This window comes from Schistocerca cancellata, chromosome 1, assembly GCF_023864275.1.
Source record: "Schistocerca cancellata isolate TAMUIC-IGC-003103 chromosome 1, iqSchCanc2.1, whole genome shotgun sequence".
Classification (NCBI taxonomy): Eukaryota; Metazoa; Arthropoda; class Insecta; order Orthoptera; family Acrididae; genus Schistocerca; species Schistocerca cancellata.
The window spans coordinates 750,558,310-750,573,755 of record NC_064626.1 but is presented as its reverse complement, the minus strand read 5'-3'; the positions used below and the strand labels follow the sequence as shown (position 1 = coordinate 750,573,755).

Genomic DNA, 15,446 nt, shown 5'->3' with positions numbered 1-15,446 from the left:
GTGGAAATATCAGGGAATTTCACTTGGGGAAACTTGTGGCCACCCTGGTTTCAGCATGTTCAAAATAATTGTCATTTTACTTCTTGTATTGCAGATTTTTGAACCAAATTGCTGTTCTTACAAAATCTTCATCTGATACACTATACCAGGCTGCAAGGAAAATGCATGTTCCTGACTGGTTGGTTGGCTTGCGTCATGACATTGCTCATGGGGCAACACTTCCATCATTGGCACTGTTGAGGAAAGCTGCACAGTTCGCTCTCACATGGTTGCATGTAAGTCTCAGCAGGAGAGTTGCTGTATTTGTGTGATGAAACATGATTGAAACCTTTGTTACCCAACCACACTCTGCTTATTCTATTTGAGTACTTAGACAACACATGAAATTTTGTAATTGCAGAGTGTTTTTTCGTAAATTTAAAACTAAATTTGTCCATCCATAGACCTCTAGTGTAGCACATAGTTTTTATGTCTATATTTGAATGCATTGGGGAAATTGCCATGAAGACAATGTACTCAATCAGTACATGGCCAATAATAGTACTAATAGTCAACTAACATTTCACCTCTATATAAAAGTGTTACTACCGCAAAACCTTCGAATTTCCCTCATATTGCAATAAGAGTTTCTGTTCATTATAGTAAACAGTCAGAGTTGTTATGCAACATATCGCATGAAGGTACTGTGACAAGTTCTCAGTTGATTGGCACCAATTCCCAGATGACACTCATGAATCGTAGCTGAGTGAATTACTCCTGTGGTTCACTTGTTACATGCTTAAAGACAGATCTCTCTTTGCTATTTAAAATTTACAATTCTGTTATTCCATTATCAGTCTCTCTGTCAGCTTATCAGACTACCATAGAGAGAACTGGAAATCAAATACTTTCGGTTGATAGATTGAATGGGATCCCCAAGCTTATTTGTGGAAACTACTTGAAGTACTAGGTGCAGCTCCAGTTTGAAAGCTGGCATTGATAATGACAAGAGTAATACTTCATTACTAGTACCTAGTATAGTCTTGGGCAAAGGCCCAGTTCAGTTAGTTTGTATATGTGCATAGTATGACAGTTAGAGGAATCATCACAGAAATCTGCCATGTATGTGGTAAAAATTAGAGAATTTCCTGAAAAAAAAATTTTTTTTGTCAACAGGCAAATCAATGACAATGTCAAGGGGCTCCGGAAAGACCTATCTTTCCAATGTTAAAATTGTGCTTATGAATTACATCTTTTGTAAGAAAGTATTTGACCTAGGAAGTTGAAATTTTTACAGGTTATTTATAGGAATATTGGCTACAACTTAACACTTGGACTTTTAAAAATTAGAGTTCAGTTACATTTAATTTTTTATATTGTAATGAAAATCCACTACTTTTTATGCCTTTTTTGTTTATAAATTCAACAATATACTGGTATTTGGAAAAAGGCTGTCTTAAGTTACACGGAAGGGACTGTGTAACATTCCCTGAAAATCTGAAGAAAATTGGTTTGGTAGATCCTGAGAAAACATGTAATTTGTATCAAAAAATAAAACTTGTGGGAATCAAGTTACAAAGTTTGGATTACCTTTTTAGTGCATTACAGGTCCATAGGATGGATTCTCTTCATCTTCTGCAAACTCTTTCTCCAGCTTCCTCTTTGTCCTCCTCCTGTTTACTCTGGCTTGTATTTCTAGGCTATTTACAGCCCTGTCAGCAGCCCAAAGATGTTCCTTGTCTAAAGCAAGCGCTGTTTGTACAATGTTGAAACCTATCATCAGTCCCATATTCCGAAATACCTTGCACCTTATAACATTGCCATCATTGATAGTAACAGCAGCATCATGCACACCAAATTGAAGTGTTTGTATTCCAACAAATAGGGCCATGGTGATTCTCGACCATACAACACTTTTTACACTGTCATTTGGGTTTTGAGTTTATCCGTGAACAATCATTTACAACAGTTCATATGCTGCTGAGTATCTGAAAATACATTTTAGCACCTCAATTACCACATCAGGCAGACTATGTTTATGATTGTACTCTACATCAGTTACAAATCACCTGTTGTACTTACACCAACTGTCTTCTCCTTTGGGACACAATGATACTTTCATTAGTTGAAAAAGTATGAAAAAAAGAGCCCAAACAGCCTTCTTCATTTCATCAATACTGTATATGTTTTGCCTAATAGTCATTCCATAATAGTTCCGTAATTTGTTAATTACACTGTCAGTTAACATTCCCTTCCTATCCAACCGTTGACTATCACTGACTTTTTGTTTTTTGTATGAAACTTTGTCACTGTAGCCTTGATCCCATTCATTTCTGTATGTGTCCAATACACTCAAATTTCTGCACTACAATATCACCACCATAGGGCTTCAGTTCTTGAAAACTTTCAGAATCACAGTCACCAAGGTAATTCACATATCACTCTTTATCACAAGCAACAAAACATTGAAATATACTAGCAACACCAGCCACTTCTATTCCTCCACTACTGCCAGTTAGCTATGCAGTTATTTTTATGTGTACCCTTATTTTTTGTGGACAACTACAATATTTAGATATTACTGCTACATCTAAAACTTTCCCTGTATACATACTGGAGGCAGATACTACACTATGAAGAGATGTGTGTCCCCATTTACGGGAGGTATCATTGAATGCTATAGTCAAGTCTCTATTACAACTGTTTTCTATTACTGCCTCTTCTTCAGCTTTTTTCATAGATTTTATACTGACATCTAATTTAGACCCTGTAAGTATCTTATAGTTCGTAAAATTGGTTGGGGGATTTGGAACATTCGTCATGCCACAGAAAACTGCACATGTACGCGAGGCATAAACAAATATAATGTTTTGTTTATAGCTTTTGCTACAGTTTCTTTCATTTGAAGTTATTGCAACACTGTTTCAGATGGTGGCCATATATGGACTCTTGCTAGACTTCAGTTCCATTTCACTGGCAAGTCCTATGTGGCTTTTTATTCAGTATTCCAGACTGACTTCACTACACTGAATACATCCTGCACAGTTTTCAAAAATACCGTTGAGAACTGACGTATCAAATATTCCATTCACATCTGATTTGCCCATAAAACATTCATACTTTTCACTAACTGAACCAAACTTCCTCTGTGGAGTACTTTCTTTCTCACTTTCGTTGCCATGGGCAAGTTCACACACTTTATCATCTTTATTGTTTACGGTAATAACACCTACCTTTGGCTCGCCAACATTCCTCCTCTTCTTAAAAGCTGTCAGAGGATTTCTAGTCATTTTGTTTACCCGTTAGTATCCACCAGTGAAACAGAGACTTCAATGAACAGAATTCACTACAAATATTTTCAGGATTACAAAAGAATAAACAAACAGCGATATATACCAGACTACCAGAGGCTAGCCACAACACTTAGTTTGTAACAATTATTTTCTCTCACATCACTAAAATGTTTCGGAATACAACATTTGACAGCAGTTTAACAGTGCCACAATGGGTCATGCTCATGGAGAACATATTTCAAAAATAATTTAAAAATAGTTGTCTTCTGAACTGAATAAATTACACATCAATTGAAAGAGGAAAGTCTAGATTTTTAAAATACAAAAAAGTAAAAATTGAAATTTCATGATTTTGAATCCTTCCGGAGCCCCTTAAATGCCCAGTGTAGTTGAAGGTGTCAGGATTGACCACTACGGAATCTTCCTTCCATTCAGTTTCTTTTAGTACTTGTGCACTGTCTCTTTGCTTATTCCTCTAAAATATTGTACCTACAGAAGAACTATGTTTCGAATGTAGATATCACTAGAATAGACATTGAGCTGAATACATAAGAGGTGTTGATTACTGTAGCTTACGTATTGAACTCGTATGCATCAGTACACAGGAACAGAAAGTGCTTCGGTCAGGTTAATCATAGATTAGTCCTCATTATTTAGGTTTAGCACATCTTTGTTTTTCTTTCTTTTACAGGAATACTACTGGAAAGGTGAAGCCACTGCATCATCAGATTTTGTAGTTGCAGAAGGGGATCTTGGTGTTACTGAAGACTCTGAAGAGCTTAAAGAACTACTTGAAATGTGGCAAGCCCTAAAATTGTACTCACTAGCCGAATATGAACATCTAGGACAGATTCCTGATGGGCCACTGAGGTTAGTAATGGTAGTAAATCACCCTCAAAGAAAATACCTACCAAAGATACATATCACAAAAAACTGAAATTCATCAATTCTTTATACAGTGCTTCTGTTTTAAAGCTACTGCTCTCTAATAAGCCATAGTACATAAAATATACAACCCCAAGATATATTTATTATCTTATGACATGTGATTCCCAATGGAAAAAATATTTTGAGCAATAATCTCTGAAAGTGGAAATTATTAATTGTTCCATATTATGTAAGCTTCAAGTTTATTGTAATTTGATTTTCTACATGAAATAACTCTGATAGCACTGTGCAGCAAGTCAAAACACACGGTTTGCTGTGAGCATATTTTTAAAGTGTCATTCTAAACCTCTAGTTTTTTCTTGCAGTGATGTACTTGGTTTTGCGTACTTGAATCTTACGAAATTAGTTTGTGTTATAAAATAGTCACAAATGGGGAAGGTCTAAGATTCGCAGTGTATTGTTTGTTTTGGATTTAAAAGAGGGGTTCAAGCAGCAGAGGAAGCTCACAACATTTCTATCATGTGTGGAGGAATTTGCTATTGGACACATCACATCTGAAAAGCAGTTCCTTGTTCAAGGAAGATCATGCTATCGTAAATTATTTGCAACATGCAGGAAGTCTCAATAATTGACTTCAATCATTTGATATCTTTTGACATTTGCCTTTAATAGGCAAGGTTCATAAGTACTGCATGCTCTAAATCAAAGCATCAAAAATCAAAGGGGGTCACTATTAATACATTTGTTTTGAATGCATATTATTACTAGTGACAAGTTGCGATCCTAAATTCTTAAGAGCAAATTAATGGCAGGGCCCTAACAAAAGACATCTTGAGCAAGGGACATGGTGAACAGATAATACTTTGTATATGGTGACACAGAAAGGGTGTTTCACATTAAGAACTTCTTGCCAGGGGTGTGTCCATTTCATGCCAACAACTGAGACACCTTTTGATCATAGTATAAGAAACATAACCAACAAAACCATATAAACTGTGTTGCTATTACAAAAATACTCTGCTGATTTTACAAAAAACTCTCTATGGGAAATCATCCCTCATGCATTTATTCTGCTGATCTTGCACACTCAGATATTTGCCTTTCCTGTTTCATATCAAACAACCATAAAGAAAAATCCTTTTTGGACAAAAATTCACTTCAGACATGGCTTGACATCTTTAACTCTGAATGACTAGGTTTCTGCAGATGTGGAATCTGTAAACCACGTGAGCACTGTCATACTATTTTAGATAGTGTTAGAAAAATATTGCTTCTCTTACATTTACTGTCATGTTCAGTAAACTAACGGAAAAATACTGTTAAAAGGTGCACTGTACTAATACAAATGAATTAAAACTCACCGTGATAACCTTATGATGAAAGTCTATTTTTATAAAACCTTAAGTTTATGTATTGAATTGTTTAGGAATAAAGAGATGACTCACTGAAAGGCATAAGCGCTGTGCCGTCAACAGATACACAAACAAAAGGTACAGAGCTTTGCTTTGAGCAATTGAGCAATTCGAAATGAAATTCGTTTCTCACGCTGTAGGGAGCGTACGTGAGGCCCCCCGCCCCCCTCCCACATACGTCTACATACATATGTATGTGAACATAACAAACAAAACTACATAAACTGTGTTGCTATAACAGAAAATACTCTGCTGATTTTACAAACAAAAGTCTCATATTCGTACGCACGTACGTTTGAGTGATGGCTGGGTAGACAGCGAGCCACCGTAGGTTTAGGCCCGGGAGGTTATGGGAGTGAAGGTTGTGAAATATCGCATGTTGCATGTTGTGTTCTACTGCATATTGTGCCACTGGGTGGTCCGCCTTGTTTTTGGCACCAGTTTGATGGTGGCCATTCATTATGGTTGGCCGTCATACCAATGTAAAATGCTGTGCTGTGATTGCAGCAGAACTGGTATATAAAATGGCTACTTTTACAGGTGGCCCGGCCTCTGATGCAGTAGGATAAGCTTGTGACCGGTACGGGCCATCTGCGAAAGCTGCTATGTTATATACCCGCTCTGCTGCAACCACTGCACAGCATTTTACATTAGTATGACAACCAACCAGCTGTCGACCAGAATGAATGGCCATTCCGAAAGGTAGCAAAACTGAGGTTTGTGCCTTTTGTTCATGTATCTGTCGACAGCGCAGCACTTCTGCTTTTTGGTGAGTCATCTCTTTATTCCAAAATAATTTATTCTCAACCAGAAGTTTATCTAACATGTGCATACCAAAATTGGCATGAATTGGTAAGATAATTTGCACAATGGCATTTGAAATGTCCTCTTGACATGCTGTCCCATGTCATATTCAAGTAGCATGGACATTAGGCAGTTAGAGAACATGCCTAAAGAAGACCAGTTATAAAATTATTCAGTGTCACATTTTCATAAATGAAGTTGTCTTGTCACAAAAACAAAATTTTCAGCAGAAGCAGAAAATGGCACTATAAACTGTGGAGTGTCATAAGTTTTCTGCTCTTACACTGTGGGGTACTGGAAGTAGCAAGAGCACTTATGATTGGGAAGTTCTATTAAGATTTCCTTATTGATTTTAATATGGCTGATTGTGGCTCTGTCACAGAATAAGTAAAAAAAAAAAAAAAAAAAAAAAAAAAAAAAAAAAAAAAAAAAAAAAAAAAAAAAAGCCTTTATTGAGACAATATGAGAGATGAGCTTAGTTGCAGTTTCCACATGGAATGGCCTCACTTGAGGCAAGGCCATAAATTGATTTAAGAGGAAAATCACTTAGATTATTCAGGGGAAATAACAAGAAAATGTCAGGTGAGTGTAGCAGGATAATTCTGTGCCATGCAGGAGGAACTTGATGGTCAGAGTTGACCAACATATTCTGCATTGCTGTAGAGTTTTTTATACTACAGCAGGTAGAATTTGTTTTACCTACTGGTGTTTTCCTTGAGTGGACCTGGAACTGAGCCGGCCACTGTGGCCGAGCGGTTCTAGGCACTTCAGGCTGAAACTGCGCGACCGCTACGGTTGCAGGTTAGAATCCTGCCTTGGGCATGGATGTGTGTGATGTCCGTAGGTTAGTTAGGTTTAAGTAGTTCTAAGTTCTAGGGGACTGATGACCTCAGATGTTGAGTCCCATAGTGCTCAGAGCCGTTTGAACCATTTGAACCTGGAACTGACTGTCAGCTTGTGTTTCAAATACTCAGCCACTGACAGCCAAAATTCCTAAAGTAAATGTCAGTGAGTTTTATTCCCATTTCAGTGACAAAATTTAAGACTAGAGATAGTTACAAATAACACTCAGATGCACCAATTGCAAACTACTTATTGAGTGTTGATAAATGTCACAATTATTTTTGTTTTTTCTGTCTTAAGAGTACTGGAAACTGAAATGCTCATTTATCAGATGCTATTCTCATTTTTGGAGCATCTCCAGTAGTAATGTTGTAATAATTACGTAATATGTCTCCTGATCATTATAGACTTTGAAACCATTTTTCTAAAGAACGCTATCATTGGCACTATTCCCAAAACAGAACAACACAGGTGGAAAACAACAGTACAACATTGATTGTGAAACCTGAACGCCACACGGAAATTTGGTAAGCTACAAATAACAAAATTACAAATCAAGAAACTCTACTTCACAAAGAAACCATATAAAGGTCACAGAGAAAATGAACCATGAAATGTGAGAATTGCAAACTCGATTCCATCTTCTGCCACGTGAAAGGAGAAGCAGTTATCATCAGAACATGGAACAAGGAACACACACTGCTGACAGTAACGTTGAGAGTAAGTCATCCGTAAGCATTGGATGTATGTATCTATGTACAACTGGGTTCTTGTTGTCAGCTTTCCTGACAGAATGTTCTACGTCGCTCTGTAGATGAGTAAATAAGATAAATATGAGTATTCTGTGTAGCAAACATCGAATGTTCCAGCCACGCCATTCAAAAAATAGTGAAAGTAAGTGACTGAAAAGTACCCATGAACTAATAAATAATATACAGGGTGATTCAAGAAGATGTGCAAACATTTTAATGTTATTCTACAAGTAAAACTAAAGAAAAAAGTTCATTTAAACATTGGTCCGCAAATGTTTAGTTACAGAGTTACAGCTAATAAAAGATTTTGCCTGAAATTTAGCAACCTTGCTAATATGAAGCTATCGCAAAACTGTACAAGGTTAAAGTAAAGCACAATTTCCATTTATTTTGTTGTTATTGATGTGGTGAATCTAAAAAACATGTTCCAGATGTGTATCTGCAGTAGTTTTCCAGAACATCCTAGAAGCAAAGATGTATTTTGTAAAATTTTTAATTTATTAACTATTTGGCCCAATTTTTCAAATTCCAGTCAGATGCACAGTTTTCAGCAGAAGTTGTAGAGAATTTAGTTTTGGAAAAATGATGGGAATAATGTTCACTGAAACTGTATGAATGTGTTAGATAATCTTCTGTTATTAATACCATAGCACATGTGAATTCATGTTAAACTGGAATAAACGGTGTACATACAATTTCACAATACATGTTCCAAAATGTCTCCACCGAGTTCAATGCTTTTAACTATACATGTATGAACAGACTTTGTTGCTCGTTTCAGTTTCACAGGGTTGTTCTTAATTTCATCTATTGCATTCATAATGCGAGCAAGTAATGCCTCATGTGTATTGACTTTGTTCTCATAAAGGATGTCTTTGATCCATCCCCATACACAAAAATCCATTGGTTTTAGATTGGGCAATGCAGGTGGCCACAGATGTGTAACACCACGACCAATCTATTTCTGGGGAAATGTTCATTTAAATGTGCAGTAATGGCATTAGTGAAATGTGGAGGTGCGCCGTCATGTTGAAAATACATTTGCAATCGCGTAGCAAGTGGAACATCTTACAGTAGCCCAGGCATTTCTTCTTGAAGGAATTGTAAGTACATCTCGCCAGTTAGACGTCCTGAGAAAATGAATGGTCCAATAAAGTATGTGTTGATTATACCCCACCACACATTTATGCTAAATCGTTGCTGGAAATTGCGTTGCGCTGTTGCGTGTGGGTTTGCTTCAGACCATTCATGCTAGCTATGTAAATTGTTTGTACCATCTTGAGTAAATTGTGCTTCATCAGTAAATAAAATTTGTGTAACTGTCGATTAGTGTTAAACCAATTGCACAGCTCCAAGCGAAGGGCAGGATCTCCTGGATGTAAATGATCCACTTTTTGTTTATGGTGAGGATACAGATCATTGTACTTCAGTGTACACCATACCTTTGATTGTGAAATGCCTAATCGTTGAGAGGTACATTGTGTACTGGTACCCGGGCTATGTTGAACAGCATGCGTAAGATCCTCCTCATCGTCTTCACTTATTGAGCACTCATACTGATTATGAATGCGAGGTAGAGAACCTGTCTTCTGTAACATTCAAAATACTCCACTAATGGTTCGTGGATTCGGAATCCTCGGAGTTGGATAATGCACACAATATTCGTTAATTGCAGCCGTAGCATTACCATCACATTTGCCACAAATAAACACCATATCGGCATATTCCTCTGTTGTAAATTTGAAAGGCATGCCTATTTCATAAATAATCTACAAACTACAATAGTTACTATGTTGCTTCACTTAAATACACTGTTGTTATGTTCTTTCACTGAACAGTACAGAAAACTAACTTATTTCGAGGTTAGGAAATGACTGAAGCAACTCACTAATGGTTGCCAACAATGACATAAACATTTCTACATTCTTAATGGAAAGTGAACAAATTTACTTGTGATGAATTCTTCTCAGGTTATCAGCTGAGTGGTGGTGTCGTCTTGTCGCAACGTTTCAATGAGTTTTGGCGAAGATGATGGGTACGAAACTCATTGAAACGTTGCGACAAGATGACGCCACCACTTGGCTGATAACCAGTGAAGAATTCATCAGTGGAATACCCCGAGAAAGACTGCAATCGCATAAATTTACTTGTATAATAACGTCTGCTTTTTCTGGATGCGCTGGAATACTACTACAGATACACATTTGGGACATGTTTTATTAGATTCACCAGACCAGTAACAAGAAAATAAATGGAAATTATAATTATAATTAGTGAAGTTGTCAGTCATCTGAAGATTATTAAAACCTGCATTTTTTTTAATCTGCTCTGTAGTACATACCATATTACAGTACAGGAGGAGGAATAGAATCTGTTTTTAAATATATATTTTTTGTCATTTAATGCATGGCTATAATTGCAGTAGTACATATGTAGTGAGTCATAAATAATGTGAACATTCTCTCATTGCTGAAGTAGTGACTAAGACAAAGTGGAAAATTTCTTAGAGAACAAGAAATGAGAGGGAATCGTTACTCATAAAATAACAACCTCGAAATTGAAAAATTAACTTTTCTAACTCACTGTCACTTATTGTGCGAGAATTGTTCAGAATATCTCACCAAAATTGCAAGCAAATATCTAGTGAGCCTAGTAGGATAATTCAGCTCTAGTCTGGGGGGGGGGGGGGGGGGGGGGGTCTGCTGACTGTCACTGATTGCCAAATATTGTCTGGATGGACTGTCCTTTCAATTGCGCACTGGACATAAATACTTGTTATGCAACGATGGACATAATTAATGTAAATATGACAGAACTGTTTCCATTTTTGCATCATTAGTAACTCATGGATTATGGACTATGTTTATAAAGTTAGATTATTCAAATTGATGTCAAATACAGTTGTTTTCAAATTGAGCTTGATTGATATTTTAAAAATATCAATGAATGAATTAACTTCAAAGTACGCAAAATATGCAAAAATATTATTCACTAACGAGGTGCGTAAAGAATCATTACATGTGCAAAAATGGTACTATGACAGATTAGGTAAAGTGTGCAGCAAACTGTGATGAGTAGTATTATTTACAGTTAAGGTTTATTTCATGAAAAATAGTTATGCTGTATAAACATGCTTTTAAGCAAACCACAGTATAAATATGCATTGCAGCCACACAGCCAAATTTTACTTCACTTTCTACTTGTACTACATTCTAAAGCCATCATGGAAGCTTTAGTTGCAGTTTCTCAGAAATGAGCATGCAACAGTTTCTATCATTATATTTTCCCATTCAAAATGGTATAAAAACTAGGGAGATTTCCACATTTCCATCCAACAGTCTGTTTCCATTAAGACATTCGTACCACTTTCAGATTCGTTTTTAAGATTAGATTATATTAGATTGTTTTCATTCCATAGACACAAAAATAAGATGATTCTCATGGGTGTGGAACATGTCAGACAGTATAACATAAAGAACATCAAACATTTTAATATAATACTTACTACCCATATCATTCGTCAGGAGATTGTCAGAATAGATTAATAAATTACAGTAAACTGGAACTACTAAAATTTACAGAATTAACACAGTCAAAATCAAAAAACAAATTTATCATACACTGTCAATAAATTTATCATACACAAAATACCTAATCTTGACTGTTGTAACAAAGTGTGCTGTCAAAACTGAAAGTTGGTCTAACAGTTCCTGTTAAGGTATTTATTTATAGAGTAGAAGGAGTAGGTAATGTGTGTCTTTGGATGACGAGTGGTGTACATTCAGAACTCTCATAAAGATAGGTGTTTAATTGATTAATAGTAGTTAATTAAGGCAGTGTTACATCATAAATAAGTAAATTAATATGTATTGTAAGCTATCAATTGAAGGTTTCAAATTTTTTTTGCATATTTTACGGAAAAAGAAAACATATCACAGGTGCGAATTTTGGAGTAGGATTTGTTTACGTTATTGTATACTGTAAGTTACATGATTATTTCAATAAAGTACAGTTTTTGTTGTTAATGTATTCTTACAGGCCATCCATTTCATCCTGTAGTAAGTAGCCGAAGTGAAAAATTACAAAATAAGTGAAAAGTTCATATAGTGTAGGGTCAGTTCTTTGTTTATTTTTGTCATGTAAACAATACAGGTTTAATCATTTGTTTCTCCGGAAGTTTTGAATTAGTATCCAAACTTAAGGCCTAAACTTTCTAAGTAATTTAATATATTAATTGAGTGGTTTAGGAAGCTATTATTGTTTAATTTAGACTAAAGCTAAAATTTGTCTGCCATGAGGGAGAAGTGTATGGCTTGTCATAGAATTGTTAGTTCTGGAGTGTGGTGTGAGGGTTGTTGCAGTCTCTTTCATGTGGATGATTGTAGCGATGTGGGTATTGGGGAAGTAAACAAGGCTCATTGGTTGTGTAGGATTTGCTGTAGAGATAGGAAGATAGTGGAACAGGAGGAGATTGCTACCCTTCAGGTGGAACTAGATAAAGCAAAACTAGATCTGAAGAAGTTAAGGGGGGAAAAGAGAAAAGACACATGGGAAGTGACAACAGGTTATAGAAGAAATAAGAGTAAGACTTTCTCAGGCAGTGTTGCTGTGAATGTGGAAAACATGTTTGATCTTTTGTCACAGCTGGAATCTGATGAGCCACAAGTAGATGTAGGAGTAGACAGGACACTACAAACTTTTTGAAAGTATTTGAGAAGTAAGAAGTCAAAAAAAGTTGTGAACAAGAAGAAAATTTTGTTGTAAGTAAGTTCACATTACAGAGGCATTAGCCAACTGTTGAAGGATGAACTAGGGTGAGGTTAACAGGTCACAAGATTTTTTAAACCTGTTGCAAGTCTGGCTCAGGTGCTACAGGACGTAGGTTCACTTTGCAAAGACTTCAAAAAGGAAGATACCATGGTAATAGTGGGTGGGGCAGACAATAGCATAGACAGGAACCCTAATTATTCAATTGAGAGTAATCTGGTAAAGATAGCTTCAGCAAAGAGACATACCAGTGTTAGGCTTGTATGTGTTCTGAGGCGCCTTGATTGGCCTCATTTAAACTCTTCTGTTAGGAGAGTTAATTTAGAGGTGGAATGGCTGCTTGGATCATGTATGGGGTCTCATTGTTGGGGTTCCTGTTGACTCTATCAGCAGTTGGGACTATACTAGGCACCCCCCCCCCCCCCCCTCCTCCCCGGGGTCACAAGTGGTTGAGTACAGTACCACTCATCGATTTCAATACACCCAATAATTGACATCTAGTTCTCTGTTGATAAGGTCTAATACTGTGGGTACAGTTGAGGAAGCAAAGGAACAGTACAACAGTTGTACATGTCATGATTTTTGTTTGTGGTCATGGAGATACCACAGTATCCTACAAACAATGTTGTGTACATAAATGTTATGTACCTATCTGATATGTTTGTGTACTTATTTGCCGATGAATGCCGCATTTGGTGCACCTGTGTTGTTCCCTGTCGTGATGTGATGTCTGCAGCAAATGGCAAGCATCGCTACGATACATAACATGTGGTTCCTGCACGTCAGTTCCTTTGTGACACTGAAGTGAGCACATTGCTAGTATGGCTCTAAGAGTGGAGATATCCATAGAAAACCATTCTGCAATTGTAGCACGTAGCCAAGCAGGTTTATCTATTCACCAAATTGCGAAACAGTGTAGTGTGTCTATAAGGGGAGTGCAATACACCCTTCACAGCCGGAAGACAACAGATAGCAATAAGGACTTACCAAAACCAGGACAGCCTCATAAAACAGCTAAAAGTGATGATAAATATATCAGAATTACCAGTAAGAGAAATAATTCAAAACAGCGCCCCAAATTCATGCTCAATTGGTAGAAATGAACACATCAATGATATCTTTTGCAACAGTAAAAAAGACTGACTGAAGCTGGCTTGAAAGGATGTCACAGCAATAAAACCCCTTCTAAGGCCCAAAGGTGTTGTTCACTGATAAATCAAAGTTTCTGATTTCTGGAATCAGAAGCAGAATATTTGTTCATCGATTTGTAGGGTAAAGGATAGCCCAGCAGTGTGTTCTACCTACAGTTAAACACGGAGGTTCTGTTATGGTTTGGGGATGTTTTGCTGGAGATAGAGTTGGCGACATTGTGCAAATAGAAGGCTGTATGAATCAGAAGCAGTTCCACTACATACTTCAGTATCATGCTATAAGAAGTGGATTGTGCTTGATACAGAAAGGGTTCGCCTTACAACAGGATAATGACCCAAAACATCGGTCGGCATACTGTACGAACTACATTGCATCAGAGGAAAAACGCGAAGTACTGAATGATGTGGTATGGCTGTTCCAAAGCCCTGATTGTAATCCCATTTAAATGGTCTCGGATGAAGTGGACAGACATATCAGGGAAGTTAATACATCCAGCAAGGAACATCTCTGGAATATTGTGAAGGATGTTTGGAATCATATAGGTTTATGATCCCTACAAAAACTGATTGACTGCATGCCTCGAGTTTGTGAGGCAGTCATTAAATCCAAAGGAGGATACTTCGATGAAAGCAAAATGTAATGATTGTGATTGTATTATATATTTGGAAGTAAATATAATATATCTAAAAAGAAAGATGATGAGACTTACCAAACAAAAGCGCTGGCAGGTCGATAGACACACAAACAAACACAAACATACACACAAAATTCTAGCTTTCGCAACCAACGGTTGCCTCGTCAGGAAAGAGGGAAGGAGAGGGAAAGACAAAAGGATTTGGGTTTTAATGGAGAGGGTAAGGAGTCATTCCAATCCCGGGAGCGGAAAGACTTACCTTAGGGGGAAAAAGGACAGGTATACACTCGCTCGCGCGCGCGCACACACACACACACATATCCATCCGCATATACACAGACACAAGCAGACATTTGTAAAGGCAAAGAGTTTCAAACTCTTTGCCTTTACAAATGTCTGCTTATGTCTGTGTATATGCGTATGGATATGTGTGTGTGTGCGTGAGTGTATACCTGTCCTTTTTCCCCCTAAGGTAAGTCTTTCCGCTCCCGGGATTGGAATGACTCCTTACCCTCTCCATTAAAACCCAAATCCTTTTGTCTTTCCCTCTCCTTCCCTCTTTCCTGACGAGGCAACCGTTGGTTGCGAAAGCTAGAATTTTGTGTGTATGTTTGTGTTTGTTTGTGTGTCTATCGACCTGCCAGCGCTTTTGTTTGGTAAGTCTCATCATCTTTCTTTTTAGATATATTTTTCCTACGTGGAATGTTTCCCTCTATTATATTCATATCATGAAGTAAATATAATTATATTTTGTGAGAAATAACATTTGATTGGTGTTGTAAATCTGAAATAACAGGGTGTATTGAAATTAATGAGCGGTAGTGTACGAATGGTTACAAGTGACAGAACAGAAGTAATTTTAAAGTAGGGTGGACAGAAAAAAAGGAGTTAAGAGGCAGGCTGAAAACGACATTCACGTTGA

The 15,446-nt window shown here is 37.0% G+C and overlaps 1 protein-coding gene across 1 annotated transcript in view; it reads left to right on the top strand.

The window, feature by feature from the left end:
- Positions 1-15,446, top strand: part of LOC126185936 (uncharacterized) — a 112,411-nt gene that overhangs the window by 50,505 nt on the left and 46,460 nt on the right. Inside the window, exons 4-5 of the mRNA XM_049928169.1 lie at positions 95-275; positions 3,964-4,142. Of these exons, the coding sequence (XP_049784126.1) occupies positions 95-275; positions 3,964-4,142 (360 nt within the window). The remainder of the gene's footprint in view (positions 1-94; positions 276-3,963; positions 4,143-15,446) is intronic.